Source organism: Erinaceus europaeus, chromosome 4, assembly GCF_950295315.1.
Source record: "Erinaceus europaeus chromosome 4, mEriEur2.1, whole genome shotgun sequence".
Classification (NCBI taxonomy): domain Eukaryota; kingdom Metazoa; phylum Chordata; class Mammalia; order Eulipotyphla; family Erinaceidae; genus Erinaceus; species Erinaceus europaeus.
The window spans coordinates 67806451-67830994 of NC_080165.1; the positions used below are offsets into that span (position 1 = coordinate 67806451).

General features: G+C 51.6%; 1 protein-coding gene across 1 annotated transcript in view; it reads left to right on the top strand.

The window, feature by feature from the left end:
• The window catches only part of TTBK1 (tau tubulin kinase 1), a 57279-nt gene that overhangs the window by 28805 nt on the left and 3930 nt on the right, over positions 1-24544 (top strand). Inside the window, exon 14 of the mRNA XM_007530428.3 lies at positions 22222-23783. Within this exon, the coding sequence (XP_007530490.1) occupies positions 22222-23783 (1562 nt within the window). The remainder of the gene's footprint in view (positions 1-22221; positions 23784-24544) is intronic.

Below are 24544 nucleotides of genomic sequence, written 5' to 3' on the forward strand. Positions count from 1 at the left end.
GTGCTGGGAAGGGCCATATCTACCTCGCCCCTATTCCTAGGAGACAGACTCTCAGAGCCAACACCCTGAAATGCAAGCCCTTCTCTGGACTCTGGAAAATTGGGGTTTAGAAAGGGGGGGCCATGAGGGGTTGGGGAGACAGCATAATGGTTATACAAAAAAGAAAAAAACACCTTTCATGCCTGAAGCTTTGACGCCCCAGGTTCAATCCTTGGCACTACCATAAGCCAGAGCTGAACAGTGCTCTGGTCTCTCTTTGTGTATCTCTTCTGCTCATGAAAATAAATAAATAAATAAATAAATAAATAAATAAGTAAATTATTACTGGAGAGACATATCATTATGCAAAAAACTCTCATGCCTTAGGTTCTAAAGTCCCAGGTTCAATCCCCAGCACTACTATAAGCCAGAGCTGAGCAGTCTCTGACCTCTGTCTGTCTCTCTCTCTCCTTCATAAATAAATACAATATTTTAATAAAAAGAAAGTAGAAAAAAAGGATCATGATGTGTGCAGCCCAGGTTTGAGCCTGGTGTCCACCACATTGGAGGAGGCTTCAGTGCTGTGATTTCTTTGAAAGAAAAGAAAAGGCCCCCCCACCTGCAGGGGGAAAGCCATGTAAGTGGCAAAGCAGGGCTGCAGGTGTCTGTCTCTTTCCCTCTATCACCCCCTCCCCTCTCAATTCTGGCTGTCTCTATCCAATAAATAAATAAATATAATAAAAATGTTTTTTAAAAAAGGAGAAAGAGAAAGTGAAAGAGGGGCAGGCAGTGGTGCACCTGGTTGAGTGCACATGTTGCAAGGTACAAGGACCTGGGTTCAAGCCCCTGGTCTCCACTTGCAGAGGGAAAGTTTCATAGATGGTGATGCAGGGCTGCAGGTGTCTGTCTCTCTTCCTTTCTCTCTCTTCTTTCCCTCTCTATTTATCTGTCTCTCTATCCAGTAAATAATAAGTAAATTTTTAAGAAAATTAATAGTCTTTTTAAAAATGTTTATCTTTACTTATTTATTGGATAAAGACAGCAGAGATTGAGAGGGAAGGAGGAGAGAGAGACAGAGAAACACCTACAGAACTGCTTCACCACTCACAAAGCTTTTCCTCGGCAGGTGGGGACCAGGGGCTCGAACCCTGGTCCTTGTGCATTGTGACATGTGCACTTAACCAGGTGTGCCACCACCTGGCCCCAAATTTTAAAAACCTTTTATAAAGAAAGATGGAGAAAAAAGAAAAAAGAAAGAGAGAGAGACTTGAATTCCACCCAGAGAGGTCCTGGTAGCCTGAGTTGGAGGCTCAGCATTGCCCGGATGTGGGCTGACTTGATCATGTTGCTGACCTGGACATTGTTTCCCTGAGGACCAGTCCTGGATAAGCAAAAGAAGGAGCAGGGCCTATCTGGGGCTCCTTCACCCCTCTCCACCCCACCCCCACTTACACACTCACATCAAGTCATTTTGCAAGATCTCTCTGCATTCATCTTGTCCCAGGGACCAGAGCTTCAGAGATCATTGCACATTTCACACTAGCTGTGTCCACAGGAGGGGAGACAGTGGTGGTGACGTGTGGGCTAGAGAGAGCCAGGAGGTCCTGGCTCTGCTGGTCCCTTCCTGGTGACTGCAGGCCAGCTGGTTTCACAGTGAAGCTATCTGTGAGGTCTCTCTTACTTGGAATCTTCCTCGGGTCTTAGGAGTTGTTCTTCATTCGGGGACTCCCAGTTGTGGGGTGGGGAGCAGGTACAACACTAATGGACAGTCAGCCTAGGGCTTGGGCTGCTTGGGACCTGGCATGTGCTGGCCGGCTCAGTCATTGAGGAGTCCATGTGACATCAGGGGTGGTGGGTATGCATTGGGCCTGGTTTCCCCACGAGAAGCATGCCTGGCTAGCATTCTGTGACTATGTGTATGCGTTTCTGGGTCAGCTTTGCTTCGTAGTATGCACTGATGTGTGTGTGGAGGGCTCTGTGAGTGCTCACACGTGTGTTTGCAGGGGGTCTGTTGAGTGTGTGGAGAATCACAGATCCTGACAATCCTAGAATGATTATTATTTATTTTTATTTTTATTATCTTTATTTATTGGATAGAAATCGAGAGGGTAGGGGGCCGGGCAGTGGCGCAATGGGTTAAGCGCATGTGGCGCAAAGTGCAGGGACTCGCGTAAGGATCCCGGTTCGAGCCCCCGGCTCCCCACCTGCAGGGGAGTCGCTTCACAGGCGGTGAAGCAGGTCTGCAGGTGTCTATCTTTCTCTCCCCTTCTCTGTCTTCCCCTCCTCTCTCCATTTCTCTCTGTCTATCCAACAACGAACAACATCAACAATGGCAATAATAATAACAACAAGACTACAACAACAAGGGCAACAAAAGGGGGAAAATGGCCTCCAGGAGCGGTGGATTCATGGTGCAGGCACCGAGCCCAGCAATAACCCTGGAGGGAAAAAAAAAAGAAAGAAAGAAAGAAATCGAGAGGGTAGGGGAAGATACACAGAGGGAGGCAGAGAGAACCTGCAACACTGCTTCACCACTTGTGAAGTTTCCCCCCTTCAGGTGGGGACCAGGGGCTTGAACCTTCGTCCTTGTGCACTGTAATGTGAGTGCTTAACCAGGTGTGCCACGGTGGCCTGGCCCCTCTAGAATGATTCTAATGACTACATACTTTTCACAGCAGCACTGTGAATAGACAACCTCCATTTCAAACTTGAAAAAAAAAAAAAAGAATATAATAGAGCAAGAAGACAGAGAACCAGAGCATCACTCTGGCACATGCACTGCTGAGAATCAAACTCAGGCCCTCACTCTCCCATGTCCAAGACTTTATCCACTGTGCCACCCTCTGGGCCACTGGCAAGTTCCATTCCAAAGATCAGCAGACTGAGTGGCAGAGGAGCCAAGCCTTAAGGCCGCTGTCACCAGCTGCAAGCAGAAGAGCTGGGATTTGAATGCAGGCAGCTGCTCTAGGCTCAGTGCTGGAAGCCACGCAGCGGAAGGCCTGTATGTTTAGGGGAGGCACAAATGCAGGCCAGCGAGAGCAGATGGTGTGTTGTGGGGCTCAGAGAAGGCTGGAGGGTGTGTGTGTGCATTGTAGAATATTTCTGTACTTCGGGATGTAAGGCAAGAGCCCTTCCCTTGTGGCAGGCAGGGAGGGCAGGTGTATGGACCGACATAACTGTTCCTTTTGCCTTTAGGGCTATTCTGAGGCCCCCCCTAAACCTTACTGCACATTGTAGTTACAGCTGTGGAGCTCTCCACCTCCATTCTGCAGCCCTCACTCTCCTCTTTTGCCACATCTCCACATCTCTCCCTCCAGCTCCGCACAGCAAGATCCAGGCAGTCAGCAAGTCTCTATATGAACAACACACACACACACACACACACACACACACACACACACACACACCTTTTTATGAGGCCTCCCCCCCCCCCCCCCGTCCCAGAATGGCTGGTGTGTGAACCCTAGAAGCAATTATTAAAAACAGGAACACCTGTGGGGAGAAGGGCTGAGGAGAAGGCATAACCAGGCACAAGTTGAGAGCATCTGTTGTTTGTCGGTGGGCATGACATGATACTTGAAGTTTTTTTTTTTTTTTTTTCCCCTGCACACACCTCCCTTTTGTCCCCTTGGGGAATTGAGACACTAGGTGGGAGTGACTGGGCTAGCTGGGTCAAAGTCGTAAAGAGCAAGGTGTGTGATTTGGTGGAAGAGTGTTTGCGCCCTCCACTGGCTAGTTGTGTCTGGCGGATAGCACAGCAATGCTTGAATACACAGACACTGACTTGGCAGCCCCAGGACATTTTTCTGCCAGGCAGTGTGCTAGGGGTTAGGAAAAAAGATGAAGAAGACTCCCAGACCTGCACTTTCTGAGCTGAAAAGTGGGCTGAAGGTGGGTGGGTGGCAGCTAGAGATGACTTACTCAGTCACCACAGGGGAGCAAGGGGGAAGCTTCACAACTGGTGAAGTAGTGCTGTGGTGTCTCTCTTGTCTTTCTCCCCCCTGTCACACTCTATCTGGAAAAAAGCAAAAAAAAAAAAAAAAAAGTTCACTGGAACAGTAGTATCACAGGGGTGTGAAGCCCTAGTGGCAGAGAGAGAGAGAGAGAATGAGAATGGTGGGATGGTGTTACAAAGGCGATACATAGATTTTTTTTTTTTTCATTGCTACTAGGGTTATTGCTGGGGCTTGGTGCTTGCATGATGAATCCACTGCTCCTGGCAACCATTTACACTTTCTTTTTTTCTTTCTTTCTTTCTTTCTTTCTTTCTCTCTTTCTTTTTATTTGATAAAACAGACAGAAATTGAGATGGGAAGGGGAAGATAAAGAGGGAGAAAGACACCTACAAATCTGCTTCACTGCCCATGAAGCTTTCCCCCTGCAGGTGGGGAGCAAGGGTTCAAACCCAGGACTTCAGGCATGGTAATATGTATACATGATAGGCTGCACTACACCCTGGCTCCCATATATATGGATTTTTACAGTTACGGGGTGTAACAGAGAACCTTCTTGATTAGGTACAGGGAGCCTGCCTTGGAAGCTGGGTTGGCCTCAAAGCGGTGGTAACTTCACTGGGCACTGAAGACAAGCAGATGACCCCAGATGGTGTCCTGTAGCAGCAGGAGCATGATGGGACTAGCCCTGCCCCTGCCTGATGGCCAGGCTCTGGCTAGGATTGATACAGCTGGAGCCACCCATGTGTGCTATGAGGAGGGCATGAGCAGCTGCGGGTGCCTGCAGAAATCGAGAGGGTAGGGGAAGATACATAGAGGGGGGCAGAGAGACACCTGCAGCACTGCTCCACCACTTGTGAAGTTCCCCCCCTGCAGGTGGGGACCAGGGGCTTGACCCTTGGTCCTTGGTCCCTTCTGGTAGATCCTCAGACCCCAGCACAGAAAGGGACCTACCAGAAGGGACTGGCTCTGAGGGACCCTAAACTTGACCAAAAAGAAGCTGAAAGGCAAGCAGGCCGGGGCCAAAGACACTCCTGTAAAATGCTTTCCATGTTGGGCCCCTGTCTCCCCCTTACTGCAGCTGGGTGTCCCTGGTCCCCTCTTCCCTCAGCTCCTTAGCAGCTGGCCTGGCCAGTCCTCACTGTCCTACTAAAAAGCAATTTAAAGGGGCGGGGTGGTGGTGCACCTGGTTGAACACACATCTTACAATTCACAAAGACCCGGGTTTGAGTCCCCGGTCCCTACCTGCAGGGGGAAAGCTTTGAGAGTGGTGAAGCAGGGCTGCAGGTATCTTTGTCTCTCTTTATCTGTCTATCACCCCTTCCCTCTTGATTTTTGGCTGTCTCTATCTAATAAATAAGTAGAGATAATTTTTTTTATTTTAAAAAAGATTCTCAAAAAAAAAAAAAAAAAGCCATTTAAACTGGCCTGAGTCCCAGTGAGAGATAAGGGGCCGGTGGCGGAGAGGGTGAAGAGGTCTGGTGATGACACCCTAAATATGCTTTCTCCCTCCATGTGCTGGGGAAACTCAGACCCACTTTCCTTTCACCCAAGGACACAAGCAGAGAAGGCAGGGCTCTTCCTGGTGGCATCGAGGCAGCCCCGCTTCTGGAGAGGACAGGGGAAAGCCACTCTGGAGAGATGGCCTCAGTATGCTCCTCTCTCCCTTTCCTCACTCTCCAGAGTGATTTGCAGGTTAGTCAAACAGCTCCCTGGAGCACCTAAGTCCTCTGCATAGCCTCACATTCAATCTTCATAACCCATTAGCTGGGTGCCACTGACACACACACACACACACACACACACACACACACCTTTACTGGAGGTCACCCAGATAGTAGGTGGTGGGGCTGGGACTGTGGAGTCTGCCCGCTATGCTCTGTTGGTATTAACAACGCCCTGCCCCACCCCCACCCCCTACAGTGGCTGGCTGCCAAGACAGAGGGTGTGAGAGGGTGTGCAGGGAATGTTCTTCTAGACCCGAAGAAGAACGTGGAGTTCAGCCTGGGAGACAAATGGCACACAGCTGCCAAACACACAGCAGGGAACAATCCCAGAGCTGCCTTCCTAGGGGGAGGGGGAGCCCCAGAGGGAACCCTAAGTCAGGTAGGGCTAAACCTGGGAGGCTTCCTGGAGGAGGTGAGTGAGTGGCCAAGGTCTTTAAGGAGACCACTGTGTGAGTAATGCCAGAGAGGAGGAGGAGAAGGGGGGGAAATGTTGTGGCCTGAGCCTGGGTTGAGGCAGGACGGGGCTGGTCTGCACCCCCCCCATCCTTCCACCCTTCCACCCTGTGAGCCCCTGCCCACCGGGACGCCAGCGCCGCGGGGGGCTGTGAGCGGTGGGTGGCCCCGGAGAAGGAGCTGTCGAGTCTGTGCCTGACGCCTCTTTTTCCTCCACTCTCTTGGTCTCTTTCAGTTGGAGGAGGACAGACTCTCGGGGCACTCCCTCCCGCGGTACAGCCCCCTGCGACGACTGGCGTCCTCCGTGTTCTCCTCCTCCACGCTGGAGACCGAGCATTACCCTCACCCCGGCGGCGGCAGCTCCGCGGGCTCCTCCGGTTCCCTCATTCAGCGCAGCCGCTCGGCGGAGAGCAGCCCAGTGCGGGCGCCCCACCGGCGCCACGCGCCCCTGGCCGCCGGCAACCACAGACTCGTGCCCTCGGTGCTCCGCATCTCGCGGTCCCAGCTGCAGCAGGTGTGGGCCCGCTTCACCCACAAGACCTAGGCTGGGCCCCCCCCCTCCTGGAGGGGGCAGGTGGGGGGGGGGGCGGGGAACAGGCAGAGACCAGAGTTCCTTCCCAGGACGCAATAATCACACACACACCCCGTCCCACCCTGTCATGCAATATGCCACCCCCCATAACTGTTGCCCCAAGGTACTGTAATCCCCCCAACCCCCATCATCTCCCTTTGCTCGGTGCCAGTCAAACGGTGCAGGGGGTGGGGCTGGCGGTGCTGCTTCAGGGACAGACGGGAGGCACTGGGCCAGAGGCCCCAGAGGGTCCAGAGTCCAGTGGAAGCCAAGGCATCCCCGAGCCCAGGCACTCTGGGTGGGGGAGGTGGAAGGTCTGGCACAGGTCTAGCTCTGTTTAATCTGTGATTTCTTGGTATGGCTGGCTGGGTCCACCTCTGGAGCTGAAGTCAGGCCACTGGGACCCTCTCGGTACCTCTAAGTGGGGCAAAGTGTAGGGCCCTAGGTGCAAGATGGCAGCCTGGTCAGCAGGTTTTGGGTTTTCCTCGGGGAGTGTCTCATCTTTTAGTGAAATGGGGGTGAGAGCAGGGAGAGAAGCAGCCTGATGGCAGTAAGCCTTGCCCATGTCACAGAGTCCAGGCGTCTGAGGCTCCCTCTCCTCCTGGCATATGTGCCATCCACCACTGGGTGTGGGTTGCTTGGCCTAGCTCCATGGGCACAGGGGGTGTCTGCAAACTAGAGCCTAGGGTTGGGGAGATTGGCCCTGGGAGCAGTTGCAGCAGAGAGGATAGGGGTGAAGGATGAGGCAACTGCCCCCCCACTCCTGCCAAACCACTGAACCCCCCAGGCTGAACATCCAGGGAGCTGCAGATTCAGGGGAGGGGGTGGCCAAATGCTTATGTCCTTTCCATCCACTTTTCTGCCCCAGCCTGTTACTCCAGGGACCCCTCAAGTTTCCTTTTCTCCATTCCTGCCCTCAAAGATCAAGCAGGATTTCTGTTCCTCTGTGTAACAGGGCAGTGCCCATGGTGGGAGGGAGGAGGCCTGAAGGTCTGCAGAGAGTGCATGGCAGTGAGGTTGCATTTGTGTGCTCATATGCTCGGACACCTGTGAGTATGAGTGTGGCCCTGTGTGAGCCTTTGTGCACATGGCAGGGCTGCTATGAATGCGTGCCCATGCTGTGCACTGCACAGCCCTGGAGAGTGCCAGCTACACAGATCCTGAGGTGAATGGCACCCCTTGAAGTGGTGCATAGCTACAGCCCTGTGTGGGAGCTCAGGTGCGTGCTGGGGAGTTAGAAAGACACCTGTGTGCTCAATGGAAGTTTCTTAGCTACCTGTTCTCCTCCTGGCTCCTCTCTCTATCCTCCTTTGCCCTTGACCTCTGTTTCCCTCCCAACTCAATGCCCTTCAGCTCCTCAGTTGTCTCTCTTGAAGGAGAGGAGAGGTCTCTGAGGCCTTGGTTTAGCCTGGGGGTGTCGTAAGTGGGTAGCTGGTGCCCTGGAACTGAACTGTCCTGATGGACACTTTGCTTTATGGTATGACTCGTTCACATGAGCAAAACCTATACCCACTACACTCCTTTCTCCAAAATCTCTTATTCATTTATTTGCCAGAGCTCTGCTCAGCTCTGGCTTATGGTGGTGCCTGGGATTGAACCTAGGAAACTCAAAAGTTTCAGGCGTGACAGTCTTTTGTGTAAAGTGCTGTGCTATGTCCTTGGCCCCTAAATCTCTCTCTTTTTAAAAAATATTTTATTTATTTATTTATTTATTTATTTATGAGAACGATAGAAAGAGAAAGAGAAAGAACCAGACATCACTCTGGTACATGTGCTGCTAGGGATCAAACTCAGGACCTCATGCTTGAGAGGCTAATCCTTTATTCACTGCGCCACCTCCCGGACCACCTAAATCTCTTTTTGAGAATGTCTAGACTCAGAGAACCTTCCCCAAACAGCAACGAAAGCCATTGTTAGGTTCTAGGCCTCAGACTCCTGCCTCATCCTGGCTGCCCTTTTTTTTTTTTTTAACCGATCCAAGTTGAGGTCTCTATTGCCTGCTGGGCTGTTTTGAGTGACCTTGACGGAAGGTTGAGAGGGTTCAGGGTAGACCCTTAGAGAAGGGACAGAAAACACAAAGCACAAAGGTAAGGGGGTGGGGCGAAGAGTAGCCCCACTCCCCACCTTCCAGCACTGCCCCCTCCCCCCTCTCTCTGTGCCCCCAGGCCCTTTTCCCATCCTCTTCAGCTCATGGCAGGGGAGGAATGAAGGGAACTGTGTCCACCTGTCACTCCCAGAGCAGGCAGCATTAGGGAAGGGCCATGGGTTTCCGGGTTAAATGAAGTCAAGCACTCTGTTATCCGGCATTCCCTTCCAGAGAGTTCCACCATGGGAATCTGAACACAGCAGCCAGTCAGGGACCAGAACCCTGAGGTACTCTAAGATCCCCAAGTGCCTTGCTATTTATCAGAGATGATGGCACTAGCTTCAATTTCACTGTAGCACTAAATGCATATTACTGTTTGGAGGTGGGGAATTCTGTCATGCATGCTGAAGGTGACTAAATTCTCTCTCTCTCTCTCTCTCTCTCACACACACACACACACACACACACACACCTGATACCTGTGGGAGAAGGTATGTCCTTTAAAGTAAGATCACAATTAAGAACAGTTTATCCGTGGAGGGACACCTTTTTGTATACTCTCTATGGTGAAGGAATGATTATAAGCCATAAAGCTCTGAGCTAGTAGGTGATCTTCATAATGTTATTTTTCTAGAAGTTTATTTATTTGCTTGTTTATCTCTGATAGAGACAGGGATCCAGAAAGGCAGATAGTGAAAGAAACCACAGCACTGATATATATCCTTCAGAGCAGCAGGGACTGGGCTTGAACCAGGTTTACACACATGGCAAAGCAGTGCACTAGTCAAGTGAGCTCTTTCGTCAGTCGGTACTTCATTTGAGACAGTTTGACATGAGAGAGAGAATCCACAGCACTACACTGGGGGCACCTGTGGTACTGAGCTTCAGGCATGTACTTCCTGTGCTCTACCAGTTGAGTGATTTCCCAGCTACTTGATAAAGTGACTGTCTTTCGAGTGTGGCTTTGACTTTGAAAACCGCATCTATTGGATCAAGTCTGCAAAGCCCAGTGTGGTCTGGTGCTCAGTCTCTTGACTCTAGGTTTCAGACTTGTGAACCAGTGCTTTGTCAGACTCTTCTTGGCCACATGGTTTTACTGCGAAGGAGGTCAGAATGTTTCAAGAAGTAGTGCTGGACTGGGGGAAAGCAGTCTCCCCCTGGGCCAGCTTTGTAAAGAGGCAACATTCTCTGCTGTGCTTGGGAATTGGTGTTTGTGTCCTTCCAAGTCACACCTGATAGTGGTGGCTTCCAATTAATTGTTATTTATTTTGGTCAGCAGGCACTGTTAGTCACTGGAACCTGGTGCCCCTTACATGTCAGATAATTACCCTAGCCCATTACAAAATTAACTCCTATCAGCCTCATAATTGCCTGTGAGGTAGATCCTAGTGTTAGCTACAGTTAATAGGCTGATCAGAGTATTTAATTTATAAAAAGCATACTAAAAAGCCAACAATGCCAAATAACTGAGGTCTTGTCTGATAGATGTCTGGAAGTATGTTAGTCTGTATGTCCATCTCGGCCAGTCTTTTCTGGTTCACCCTCCCTTTTCCTCGAGTCTCCCCTTGGCATGACATGGTGACCTGGTGTGGGCCACTCTAGAGTTTTGAGGTGGGGGTAAATAGCTGGATCCTGACTCTGCAGAGACCTCAGTCTCTTTTTTTATATATTTTAAAAAAATTATTGTATTTATTTATTTTCCCTTTTGTTGCCCTTGTTTTCATTTTTGCTGTTGTTATTGTTGTTGTCGTTGTTGGATAGGACAGAGAAATGGAGAGAGGAGGGGAAGACAGGGGGAGAGAAAGACACCTGCAGACCTGCTTCACCGCCTGTGAAGCGACTCCCCTGCAGGTGGGGAGCCAGGGGCTCAAACCAGGATCCTTATGTCGGTCCTTGTGCTTTGCGCCACGTGCACTTAACTGCTGCTCTACAGCCCGACTCCCTAGACCTCAGTCTCTCTCTCTCTCCCTCTCTCTCTCTCTCTCTTTTAATATATAACCACTTAGTTACACTTTATTTATTTACTAATGAAAATGATAGGAGAGAGAGAAAGAACCAGACATCACTCTGGTACATGTGCTGCAGGGGATTGAACTTGGGATCTCATGGTTGAGAATCCAATGCTTTATCCACTGCGCCACCTCTGGACCACAGACCCCAGTCTCTTAACCCTACATGGGCCCAGATATCTCAGAGCAGCTCTGAGATTAGGTGGGTAGAGTGAGAGTTAGACGAGAAAATGGGATGGAACACTGAATTGGTGAGGTCCCCTGGCAGGGGTGATGGACAGGACACTGATCACGAGACTTTGAGCAGAGGGACACCAACTGGTGTCAGGTAAGCAAGGGACCTTCCCTACCACCCACTGCTCAGCCAGCTATGGCCCCATCTTCCAATTTTTTTAAATATGTATTTCTGATACAATTTAACAAGGAATCATTTTTATTTTTATTAAGATTTAAAAAATGTATATTTATTTATTTTCCCTTTTGTTGCCCTTGTTGTTTTTCATTGTTGTAGTTATTATTATTATTGATGTCATCATTGTTAGATATGACAGAGAGAGAAATGGACAGAGGAGGGGAAGACAGAGAGGAGGAGAGAAAAATAGACACCTGCAGACCTGCTTCACTACTTGTGAAGCAAACCCCCTGCAGGTAGGAAGCCAGGGACTCGAACTGGGATCCTTATGCCGGTCCTTGCGCTTTGTGAAACCACTGCACTACCGCCTGACTCCCCCATCTTCCAATTTTTTAAGATTAATTAATCAAAGAGGGGACAGAAACATCAGAGCATCACTCTGACACTTGCAGTGCTGGGGACTGAACTAAGAACCTCATGTTTGAGAGGCCAACACTTTATCCACTGTGCTACCTCCTAGGCCACTGTCTTCCAGTTTTTATGTGAAACCTTCCATTTAAAATTACTGACACCTGCTTTTTAGAAAAAACAACTTTTTAAAGAAAAGGCACCCTGTGAAGGAACAGGGTGTTCATGGGCAGAGTCTCAGAATTCAGCTTACAGCCTATGTGAGCCCAAAGATTCTGCACCTCACCTCTAAGGGTGCAGTATATGGGGGGTGGGGGTGGCAATTTTCCTCTCCAGGAACTCAAAGCAGGTGGGTTTCTTAGAGGAGACAGCTAGTGACCAGTGGGGATGTGGATCACATGCTGTGTTCATGTCAGGGATGCATGATGTGTGTCTGAAGTTGCAAGTGGACCAGTGGGAGATGTTTGTGGTAATTGGGCTCCTCCCTGTAGGAACAATATTTTCTCTGTGGACAGGACCCTGGGCTGGTGAAAAACAAACAAACAAACAAAAACCTCTAGTTCTCAGTCACAGACACCCCCTCACACCCAGGGCAGCAGTAACCTCTCAGAACTCATCCTGAACACTAACCCCCCCCCAGCCAGGCAATGTCCTTGGCATTCCCAGTTTTGGGGAAAGTGAGCATACCCTGGCCTGTATTGGGAGGGGGATTGCACCTCTGAGCCATGCTGGCACATTAACCCTGCTTCCTCCCAACCAAGGGGGGAGGGGGGGTGCCTCTAATCCCAGGAAAAGCCAAGAGTCCTCTCTCTGCAGGGTCCCAGGACCCTCCTTTACTCCTCCTCTGCTCTGCCTAGGCTCCTTTTTCTGGTGAGGGTTGTGCTGTCTGCCCAGGCCATGGTGTGGGGAGCTGGGGTTGCCCAGGCCGGGCGGGCAGAAATGGAGTCAGTGTGTCTGTGTATCTGTCTTAGGTGCCCAGGGGAGGGTGCCTTTGGCTGTAAGAGGCAGAGGTTGCTGCAGTCCCAGAGTCCTTGGGATGGTTTAGTACTTGAGAATGTAAGCACCCACCCTACCCCAAACTCCATAACTGAAAAGGCAGGGATCAACCCATCCATGGAAAATCACTCTTCCAATGTTGAGGGGGCATGTCCCCAAAGTCTCCTTCATTCCTATGAGGCACAGAGGTGCCTCCAGGGCTGAAATCAGCCTCTGAGATTTTTAAAGCATCTTTCTCCTAAGGGAGAGGCTCCCACCTGAGACCACACCCCTCAAATATCCCCAGTAAATCCTCCCCCTCCCCCCCCATTGAGCTTCCTGTCAGGGAGCCCCAGATTGGGAAGGAGGGGGGAGCAATGGACTATGGGGACCTTTCCAGATCTCTCCTTCAGCCCCACCACTTAACCCTGCTCCCACTAACCTGCACTGACTTTGGGGGTGGGGGGTGGGGCATGGGGGTTCACCAGGCCACGCCCACCCCACCCCCAACAGACACACCCACTGCGTAGCTGCACTCATCCCTCACACACTCTCCGGACAGCAGACTCGCGCCTCTCCCCTCCACACCTCTGGAAGGTTTCGAACTGTAACGGGATCCCCCCTTCCCAGCCACCAGTATCCACTGTCCCCCCCACACACACACACCCCTAGCGGCCGTCGCACTACGAATGTACGTTCCGTTCCGTCTTTTAAACTAGCTGCTACGCGGTGTGAAAGGGGCACCGCCCGCCTCCCAAACACACACAACTTGAACCCCGGGATCCCCGCCCCCGCTGAGCTGCCTGCTGCTTAAGTCCTAAGTTTGGGTTAGCGCCCCCACCCCACCGCCTCCGCGCTCAGTTCTGTGTTCGCTTCCTCCTCCGCTGGCTCACTGGACTGGGGCGAGGACTAAAGGGGGGTGTCTCCCTTTTGTGCTTCCAGGGCAGGGCAGGGGCTGCAGAGGAGGGGTCCGAGGGGGTACGTAGCTGGCCAGTTCTCCAGACTCTAACCCCCCACCCCCTCACCTACCCCTGACTCCAGTTACCTCACCCCCCCCAGGGCTGTTCTCCCCTCCCCGTGACTCCCCCCAATAACTGGCCTTGCAATTGGACGCCAAAGAGCCCAGGGTTGGGGGGGAGCCACCCAGTGCGCCCCTTTTGCCCCGCGCCTGTGCCCTCTGCCCTCACTCTGTTGCACCACTGAGGGCCCCAGGAGTCCCCCCACACACAGCCGCTCCCAGCCCCTTCTCTCTCTCTTCCTGCTCCAACCCCCCCCCCCCAAATAAAACTCAGGGACCAACATCTGCTTCCTTTGCACTTGCTCCGTTGACCCCTCTCTCTCGCGAGGAGGGTCTTCCGGGGAGGGGGGTGTCCTGGGGCTGGGGAGCTGACAGTATTGAGAGGGACTGGCTCCTGCTCCACTCCCCCCCCAGAGGTGGGACTGGTAGGACGGAGGGGGGAGGGCTCAGCCCGGCCCCCAGCTGAACCCCTTCGCTCGGGGAGGGAACCCGCGGATCCCCCGTTCCCAGCGCTGAGTCGCCTCCTAATTGTGGTGGGGAGCGAGGGATAGAAAGAGAAGGCAAGAAGACCCTCCCGTATGTCCCGATCGGTTTATTCCCAAGCCCCCCCCCTTTTGTACTGCAATAATACTGTATTATAAGCTTGCACTATCCCCCACCCCGGCCAGCGTAAGCATGCACGAAAACTCAAAACCGCATACACCGAGATGAGACGCTTTTTTTCTTCTTCCTTCTCTTCTCCCTCCCCACCCCCCACCCCCCCCCATGCGTCCTCAGTGTACATAGTGGCGTGGGGGGGGGGACCGGGCTGGGTAAAAAGCATGCACTGAGCCCCTGCCCCTAGACTGCGAGTACTGTACAAATCCAACACTTGAAACCGACGCGCGCGGCGCCGCCACGGAGGGAGGTGGACACGGACACGCACCCAGCGCACACGGCCGCGCCTGGGCAGGGTGGGAGCGCCCCGCCGCCAGGTGGCGCTGTGCGAGGGATCTTGTGCCTTTTTCAGTCCCTGTATGTTAATGCAGACAATCCGGAGAGCTTGTGTACTACCAAATCCTGATTAAAGACGCCTTCCAGGAACATGCGCTTCCGCCTGTTTTCTTTCATCGCCCCCCTCACCTCCACCCTGGACAGAGCCCAATGCAGCAGAGCGCAGGGCCTAGTTGGGTTGCTGACTCCGGGACTGGGGGTAGCAGTGGGGATGGGGAGTGGGGGCAAATTCACATCCGTGGATCCAGCCCCACCTCCATCTCTGCCTGTGGCTAAGACCCGGACAGAGGGGAGGGGATGAGAGTCCAGGGAGTTTTGGTCTGGTTTCATCCGGAGGAGGGGCTTGGGCCGATGTAGACGCCAGGTCTCTGAATCCAAGCTGCCAGTGTGCTTGGGGTTGGAGGTGGGGGGAAAGGCACTGGCCAGTTGTGTATAGAGCAGACTCTTGAAATCAGGATAGAGGTACAAGGCAGGATGCCAGAGTCTTCTCCTGGCCCTCTGCTAGGACAGAGTAGCTGGGGTAGCCTTGGCATTCCTCTACCTCCCCTACTGGTGGAGGGGGGAGGTTTGTAAAGGGAGCTCAGTGGAGCATGGACTGCACAGGTGTGGGTGAGTGTACGTATGTGTGTGTTGTGCGTATTACAGTGCTGGTTGAGAGAGTAGTAAATTAAAGGAGTGGAGGAGACCTCTGAAACTGCTGGGAGTCTGTCCTCTGACAGGCTTGATGGCAGGGCACTACAGTGGCTAGAGCTCTGGATTTTCAAGCATGAGGTCCCAAGTTCCATCACAGGTACCAGAGTGATGCTCTGGTTCTCTCCCTCTTTCCTCTCTCCTATCATTAATAAAGACATCTTAAAAAAAAAAAAAAAAGCAAGAGAGAGAGAGAGAGGAAAGCACTTTTCTTGATATGTACAAAAGTGTATGTAGAACAAGTCTGAGGGCAAGCTACAAACTGCATTTCTGACATCTCCCTCACCCAGCATTTCAACTGCCCCCACCCCCGTATTGTCAGTAACCTGGTCTGGGGTACACAGGGATGCCTTAGGGGCACAGATACAAAGGCCACAAACTACTGTAAGCAGCCACCTCCCACCTAGATTACAGTTTTGGGCTGGGGTGTCTAGGTTTGTGGCACTTGGGGTGTGGGGTGGGGAAGCAGAGGGGGGGCTCCTGACTTGGCAGAGTGGCTTGAGCAGGCATTTTCAGATCGATGAAATAAGGCCAAGAAGTGTCTGGGGGAAGGCAACAGTGGGTGGGGGAAGCTACATACTCAATTTCCTATTTCCAATTTTCTGCCTGGGAACAGACTTGTTTGTACTTTTCAGGGCTGAGGGAGGGGTTCTGGGATGGCTGCTGAGGGAGGAGGAAAAAAGAAGGGCAACTGCTATGAGATGTACAGCACTCTCCCCATGGGGGAAGGTGGTTGCCACTGCTCAATCTCTTGCTTGCATCATTCAACAGCCCCCCCTACTTTGGACCGTAGACCTGTGAACTGATGTGTAGCACTAGTGTCTGGGTCTGATCAGGGTCTAGGCAGAAAGGAGGCCACTCTGTGCATCCCATGTGCATGCAGTGACATTCTGAGTGTTGGTAGCAGTTCTGTTGGAGGTGGGGGACGATCAGTCTTGTTACCCACCTCTCCTCCCTTCCTAGTGGACTGAGCCAAGGAGGTCACAGGTCTAGATTCTCTCTGTCTCTGAGAGTCTCTGTCTCTGGGTCTTAGATCCAATGGGATTTTACCTGGTTGCATCTGCCTCTCACCAAGCTCTGTTAGAATCACCAGAAAGCCTTTTTTTTTAAAGATTTTATTTATTTATTAATGAGAAACATAGGAAGAGAGAGAAAGAACCAGGCATCACTCTGGTACATATGCTGCCGGGGATTGAACTCAGGACCTCATTCTTGAGAGTCTGATGCTTCATCCATTGTGCCACCTCCTGGACCACACACCAGAGAGCTTTAACACAGACACATGTCTGGGCTTCATCTCTGACTTACAGACTCTGGAGGGAGGACTCAGGGTTCTGACTTTTGATGTGGCGTCAGACATCAATCCCAGAGTCAGGCTCATGTATAATCTCTACAACTGAGCTACCCCGTTAAAAAGAATTGGGGAAGGGGGACTGAGGAGATAGCATAATGATTATGCAAAAGAGTTTCATGCCAGAGACTCCCCTAAGTCCCAGGTTCAACCCCCAGCACCACCATAAACCAGAGTTGAGCAAAGTTTTAGGGTGGGGTGGAAAGAATAGGTTTTTTTATATTTATTTATTCCCTTTTGTTGCCCCTGTTGTTTTATTGTTGTAGTTATTATTGTTGTTGATGTCATCATTGTTGAATAGGACAGAGAGAAATGGAGAGAGGAGGGGAAGACAGAGAGGGGGAGAGAAAGATAGATACCTGCAGACCTTCTTCACAGCCTGTGAAGCAACCCCCCTGCAGGTGGGGAGCCGGGGCTCGAACCAGGATCCTTAAGCCGGGCCCTTGCACTTTGTGCCATGTGCGCTTAACCCGCTGCTCCACCGCCTGACTCCCGGAAGAATAGTTTTTTTGGTTTTTTTTTGGAGAGGAATAGATCTCTTCATTGTTCTCGTGGTGGTGTGAATCAAACCCAGAGCCTCAAGCATGCACAGCAGGCACTTTACCACTGTGTCATCTTCCTCATCCTCATATTAAAGCAACACAAAAAGGGAGTCGGCTGTAGCACAGTGGGTTAAGCGCACGTCGCGCAAAGCTCAAGGACCAGCGTGAGGTTCAAGCCCCCAGCTCCCCACCTGCAGGGGAGTCACTTCACAGGCGGTGAAGCAGGTCTGCAGGTGTCTATCTTTCTCTCCCCCTCTCGGTCTTCCCCTCCTCTCTCCATTTCTCTCTGTCCTATCTAACAACTATGACGTCAATAACAACAATAACTACAACAACAATAAAAACAACAAGGGCAACAAAAAGTAAATAAATATTTTTTAAAAAACCAAGAAACAGGGAGTCAGGCGGTAGCACAGCGGGTTAAGGGCACGTGGCGCAAAGCGCAAGGACTGGCGTAAGGACCCCTGTTCGAGCCCCTGGCTCCTCACCTGCAGGGGAGTCGCTTCACAGGCGGTAAAGCAGGTCTGCAGGTGTCTTTCTCTCCCCCTCTGTCTTCCCCTCCTCTCTCCATTTCTCTCTGTCCTGTCCAACAACGATGACATCGGTAACAACCACAATAATAACTACAACAATAAAAAGAACAACAAGGACAACCACAACAAAAAAAAAAAAATCCCAAGAAACAAACACTCCATGGCCTGGGAGATGGTGCAGTGGCTAAAGTACTAGAATTAGAAATTTGAGGTCCTGGGAGTCGGGCGTTAGCACAGCATGTTATGGACACGTAGTACAAAGCACAAGGACCGGTGTGAAGATCCCAGTTTGAGCCCCCAGCTCCCCACCTGCAGGGGAGTCGCTTCACAGGCGGTGAAGCAGGTCTGCGGGTGTCTAGCTTTCTCTCCCCCTCTCTGTCTTCCCCTCCTCTCTCCATTTTTCTCTGTCCTATCCAACAACAAAATCAATAATAACTACTACAACAATAAAAAAACAACAAGGGCAACAAAAGGGAAAATAAATTTTAAAAAATAATAAAATTAAAAAAGAAAGAAAGAAATTTGAGGTCCTGTATGTGCCAAGGTGATGCAGTAGTGTTTTCCCCCACCCCCAATTTGCTCTTAATACATATTTTAATTTAAAAAGCACCCTGCTCCCCAGATAACGCTTTGTCAAACCAGGTTGAGAATCACAGAAGCACATTGAAATCCCAGAGAGTCGTTGACCTGGGAGGAGGGGAGACAGTTCCCCAGGCCATGGCTTTCCAACCTGGCCGCTTCCCTCTGAGCTAGGCTGGAGACGGTCACTGCTGTCCCCTCCTCTGGTGTGCAGGTCTACAAGGCTAGGCACACAAAGGCTGCCTAGTGATAGCTGGCTGAGTGAATGAGCACGAGTGAGAGTGAGTGAGCAGATAGGTAAATGCTCCCACTCTGAGGAAGGAGGACCTTCAGCCTCCATTTGACACCCCAGCAAGGTGGGTGGATACAAGTACTTGGAAGCAGAAACCCAGCAGCCCCAGGTCCAGTAGCCTCAGCAGTGACTGATTTTTAAGTCAAAGCTATCCCTACTCTCTGAGATTCACAGCACTTCCTGCCAAAGGGCAGAGAGTTTCAGGTTTCCCCACATTGGAGGGTGGGAAGCCAGTGAGGCCATGGGGAGAGTTGTGTGTCCTGCGCCATTCCTGGTCACTTCCCTTGCAACTTGGCCATGCAGTTGCCTCTCTCAGGCCTGGCATCCCAGTCTGAAATTATGACTGATGCTTGAGTCTCCCCGCCCTGCACCCCCAAACTCACCCCTGCCCATGTAGTAGAAAGAAAGGCATTGAGATCAAAGCTTCAGCTATGATGATCTAGCGTGAGTACTGTCAGCAGAGTGGCCATGCTGTGGATGGGGTTCTCCCAGGGCCTAGCTGGGCAGCACAGAGAGGGAAATATGGCTCTAACAGAGATGCTCCAAGTGTCAGAAATGGCACAGGGAAAGCAGACAGGGTCTGCCAGCAAAGACCAGACTGGTGTGCTGCAGTGTGTCCTTGCTAGGTGGGACAGATCTGGTGCTGGGGGTGGGGGTGGGGTCATGAACTGTGTGCTGGCAGGGAGACGGATATGCTCTGTATTATGCTCTGGGTCTGTCTACTAGGCCCTGGTTCTCAGTACTAGTACTTCCCATGGTCCCCACCACCTGGAATCGCACGCCATTGCCCTCCATCTCTGTCCAGTCATCCTCTCTGGACAAGGAGAAAGGACCAAACAAAAGTCCTAGAACAGAGTCCTGGCTTGATGTTTGCTGAATGAATGAGTGAATGAATGAATGAATGAATGAATAGAGTGACAGAACAAGAACATTCCTGGAGGCTTCTGGCCTGTATGTGGAAAGGACAAAGCTCTAAGGAAGTCCCCCCACTTGGCTCAGAATACACTGGGATCCATCCAGGTCCTGTGAGTCCTCTCACCCCTCTATTCACATGATAAAGTCTTTCTCAGCATACACATATGACAAAGCAGTACATTATCCAGTTCTTGGAGCTAATCTCAGGGAAAGACTGTCTCTTGTGAATGGAGGGGATGAGAGGCACTCACAGGAAGAGAAAGTTGCTCAGAGAAAGACCTAGAAGTCTGAGGTGTGTGTTGCATTCAGAAATCATGGGGCCGGATGGTGATGCACCTGGTTCAATGCACATGTTACAATGTGCCAAGGACCTGGGTTTGAGCCCCCAGTCCCCACCTGTAGGTGGAAAGCTTTTCTAGTGTTGAAGCTGAGCTACAGGTGTCTCTCTGTCTCTCTCCCATTCTATCTCTCCTTACCCTCTCACTTTCTGGCTGTCTCTGCCAAATCAATAAATAAAGATAATTAAAATAATTTTTAAAAGTTTTAGTGGGGAGTCGGGCGGTAGCGCAATGGGCTAAGAGCACACGGCGCGAAGCATAAGGACCTGCGTAAGGATCCTGGTTTGAGACTCCGGCTCCCCACCTGCAGGGGGTTGCCTGACAGGCAGTGAAGCAGGTCTACAGGTATCTATCTTTCTCTCCCCCTCTCTGTCTTCCCCTCCTTTCTCCATTTCTCTCTGTCCTATCCAACAACAACATCAATAACAACAACAATAACTACAACAAGAAAACAACAAGGGCAACAAAAGGGAATAAATAAATGAATAAATATTTTTTAAAAAGTTTTAGTGATCCAAGATAAAGCACTGAACTCTCAAGCATGAAGCCCTAAGTTTGATCCCCAGCAGCACGTGTTCCAGAGTGATGTCTGGTTCTTTTGCTCTCTCCTCCTATCTTTCTCATAAATAAATAAATAAATAAATAAAATCTTACAAGAAAGAAAGAATAAGAAAGACTGGAGTTGAAGGTAGGGATCAGAGTATAGGAGCCACCTCATGAAATGCAGGTTTTTTTGTAGGCCATGGTCTGGAACAGACTTCAAGAGCTGGGTGCCACTGTCTGATTCTGCAGGTTGGAAGCAGAGAAAAACAGAGGGGGCCAGGCGGTACTGGGCAGTAGTAGCACAGTGGGTTAAGCACAGGTGGCGCAAAGCGCAAGGACCATGTAAGGATCCTGGTTCGAGCCCCGGGCTTCCCACTTGTAAGAGAGTCGCTTCACAAGCGGTGAAGCAGGTCTGCAGGTGTCTATCTTTCTCTCCTCCTCTCTGTCTTCCCCTCCTCTCTCCATTTATCTCTGTCTTATCCAACAACAATGACAGCAATAACAATAATAATAATAACAGCAACGATGAACAACAAGGGCAAGAAAATGGGAAAATTAACTCCAGGAGCAGTAGATTCATAGTGCAGGCACTGAGCCCCAGAGATAACCCTGGAGGCAAAAAGAAAAGGAAGAAAGAAAAGGAAAAAAGAGAAAAGAAAAGAAAGAAACAGTCAGATTTAAGTTTCAGGAAGCTGCAGAAAGGATGGATCCTGCAGAGAGGGTGGATGAGCTGTGTTGGCTTGAGAGAGAAGGAGAAACACTGGGTCTGTGTGGATGGAACTGGGACTGCAGACAGATGTTTAAGATAGAGACTTGGCAGGACTCCCTGGAAGTCCAGATGGCATCTGTAGGTGCTGGAGAGGTCAGGATATTTCCAGGACTTCTGGCATGGATGGGCTGTGTTTAGGAGACAGATTCCCAGTGTCTTTGGAAGCTTACCCAGCCTTCCTCCCAGAACAGAGCTGTGCTGTGTTGGCCTTGGTGGACCCTGTGCATTGTGGGTACCTGGCACTGTGTGTGGATTGATGTGTGTGGAGTTGGAGGAGAAGCAGTAGCTGAGGTTCTGATAAAGTACCAGGCTTTTCTAGTCTGGAAGGAAAAATGTTAAGGAAGGCCATGCCTGGAACCTGGAAAACCAAAAGCTATCATGGTGTTGTCAAGGAATCATCACAAAAGTTTGAATGGAAAAATAGAATGGTGTGAAAACAAAACAAAACAAGACCTGCCATTCATAGCCTACCTGTGAATTCCTGACAGTGGCATGGACTGAAAACATGAGTTGAGGCCTGGGAAATTCCTGGATGATGGGACAGGGGGAACAGGGCTCGAGCTCCAGGGCCAAGCCTGCACATGAAGGGTTGGAGGTCAGCCTGTTCCCTGGGGGTGCTGGTAGACCTGGGAGGGAGCTCCCTGACTACGGAAGAACCATGCAGGTGAGGAGTTAAGACCAACTCAGACACTTGCTGCTCCCACCCAGTTTTCTCATCTGCAAAAGGGAGGGTTGACTTAAATGGTAGCTATGAAGTTTCATGGTTGTCATCTTCTTCCATTGATTGGAGTTGGGTTGCCTCTGGTTTTAGAGTATGCAACCCTAGGCAGGGAGGAGTAGATAAGGGAATGGAAGACAGGGAGATGGAAAAACTGCCAGGATCAGGACCTGGATTTTAGGGGTCCTGGAAGACAGACACAGTCATTTATCAGAGGTGTCTTTAGCACTCACTGGGTTCCAGGGATGTTCTAGGCCCTGGGCCAGGAGCCGTGAGCCAGGCAAACCTAGCAGCTCCCCTTACTGAGCCCACATTCCAGTGGACATGCCAGGGCTGGTGGGTCTCCTAGTGTGGGTGTAGCTGGGGCCTTCTCAGGCCCAGAAGTGGGGAGTGACCTCAGTGGGTCCCTGTGTGTGCCCCTTTGCAGGTATTCTCCGTGGTGCCTCCATTTGAGGTGAATGGGTTCCCACGAGCTGTGCCTCTGAGCCTGCCCTACCAGGACTTCAAGAAAGACCTCTCTGATTACCGCGAGCGGGCTCGGTTGCTCAACAGGGTCCGGAGGGTGGGCTTCTCGCACATGCTGCTCACCACCCCCCAGGCCCCACTGGCTCCAGTTCAGTCTCAAGCTAATGGAAAGGAGGAAGAAGAGGAAGAGGAAGAAGAGGAAGAAGAGGAGGAGGAAGAAGAGGAAGATGAGGAAGAGGAAGAAGAGGAAGAGGAGGAGGAGGAAGAGGAGGTGGTGGCTCTTGGGGAGGTGTTGGGGCCAAGGAGTGGCTCTAGCAGTGAGGGGAGTGAGAGGAGCACTGACAGGAGCCAAGAGGGTGCCCCGTCCACACTGCTGGCCGACGATCAGAAAGAGTCCCGGGGCCGGGCATCCATGGCTGAAGGGGACCTGGAGCCTGAGGAGGGTTCCAAAACGCTGGTGCTTGTCTCCCCTGGTGACATGAAGAAGTCGCCAGCCACTGCTGACCTAGCCCCTGACCCCGACCTGGGCACCCTGGCTGCCCTGACGCCTCAGCAAGAGCGGCCTCAGCCAACTGGCAGCCAGCTGGATGTGTCTGAGCCGGGCACCCTGTCTTCAGTCCTCAAGTCTGAGGCCAAACCCCTTGGGTCAGGAGCAGGGCCAGGGGCGGGGTCAGTGGCCACAGGAGCTGGGGGAGTGGCAGTCACCTCCTCACCTTTCACCAAAGTCGAGAGGACCTTTGTGCACATTGCCGAGAAAACCCACCTCAATGTCATGTCTTCTGGGGGACAAGTCTCTCAGCCTGAGGATCTAGACTCAGGGGGTGAGCTGGGGCTGGAGGTGCCCTCTTATGGAGGGGCGATGGAGGAGGGTGCCCCTTTGCCCCTAGAGAATGGCATTGCCCAACCAGAGAGGCATGGGGCTAAGGTGGAGAGCTGTGCCCTGTCCAGGGCCCCTGCAGATGCCCCCTTGGAGGTGGCTGTAGACTCACTGCCCAATGGCCAAGCCCTTGCCGAAGAGCCAGCGCCAGCATCCCCTCTGGAGCTTGGCTCTGAAAAACTGGCCCCCACTGTCTCCATCAGCCACCCTGCCCTGCCAGGCCCCCAGCCCAGGAGCCGTATCCCTATCCTGCTCTCTGAGGAGGACACCGGCTCAGAGCCCTCGGGCTCCCTGTCAGCCAAGGAGAGATGGAGCAAGAGGGCTCGGCCACAGCAGGACCTGGCTCGGCTGGTGATGGAGAAGAGGCAGGGCCGCCTGCTGCTGCGGCTGGCCTCTGGGGCCTCGTCCTCCTCCAGTGAGGAGCAGCGCCGGGCCTCCGAGACACTGTCGGGCACGGGCTCTGAGGAGGACACGCCTGCCTCTGAACCCTCTGTGCCCAGGAAGGGGGAGCGGGCAATGGCTACTCGGAGCCGGATCCCCCGCCCCATCAATATCCGCATGTCCACACCCATGCCAGCCTCGGCCCAGCAGACCCCCAGCAGACCCCACACTGAGGCCGGGACATCTGACACAGCCATCACCAGCAGGTGAGAGCCCTCAGCCAGCCCTGGGGTGGAAGGAGGGTGACCTTGGAAAGCCTCTGCCAGTACAGAGCCAAAGTCAGGGGCCATGATTACTCAGGGAGGACCCTTGGCTACTTCATTCAGGTGTCAGCCAGGTCCCTGGGTTCAAGAGAGTACCAGCTCAGGGACGCAAGGGAGGCCAGGTTTGGGAAAGGCAAGTCAAAGCCATGGGATCCCCACACAGCCTCTGGGCCTGTGAAGCCAAAGGATAAAACCCAGAACTTTGTGTAGCTGGGAGAAAACATTACTCGTATTAGCCTAATCATGGTTATCCAGGGGGATTTTATTTATTTATTCATCAGGATTATTTATGCAGCTTAGTGCTTTCAGGACTTAAAAACTTCATTGTTTTTCTTTACTTCCTTTTCTCTTCTTTCTTTTTTTTTAAAATAATTTATTTATTTATTAATGAGAAAGATAGGAGGAGAGAGACAAAGAACCAGCCATCACTCTGGTACATGTGTTGCCAGGGATTGAACTCTGCACCTCATACTTGTGAATCCAAAGCTTTATTGACTGCACCACCTCCCGGACCACACTTTAAAAAAAAAATTAATTTTATTCCCTTTTGTTGTCCTTGTTTTTTATTGTTGTAGTTATTATTGTTGTTATTGACATCATTGTTGGATAGGACAGAGAGAAATGGAGAGAGAAAGAGAAGACAGAGAGAAAGACAGACACCTGCAGACCTGCTTCACTGCCTGTGAAGCGAACCCCCTGCAGGT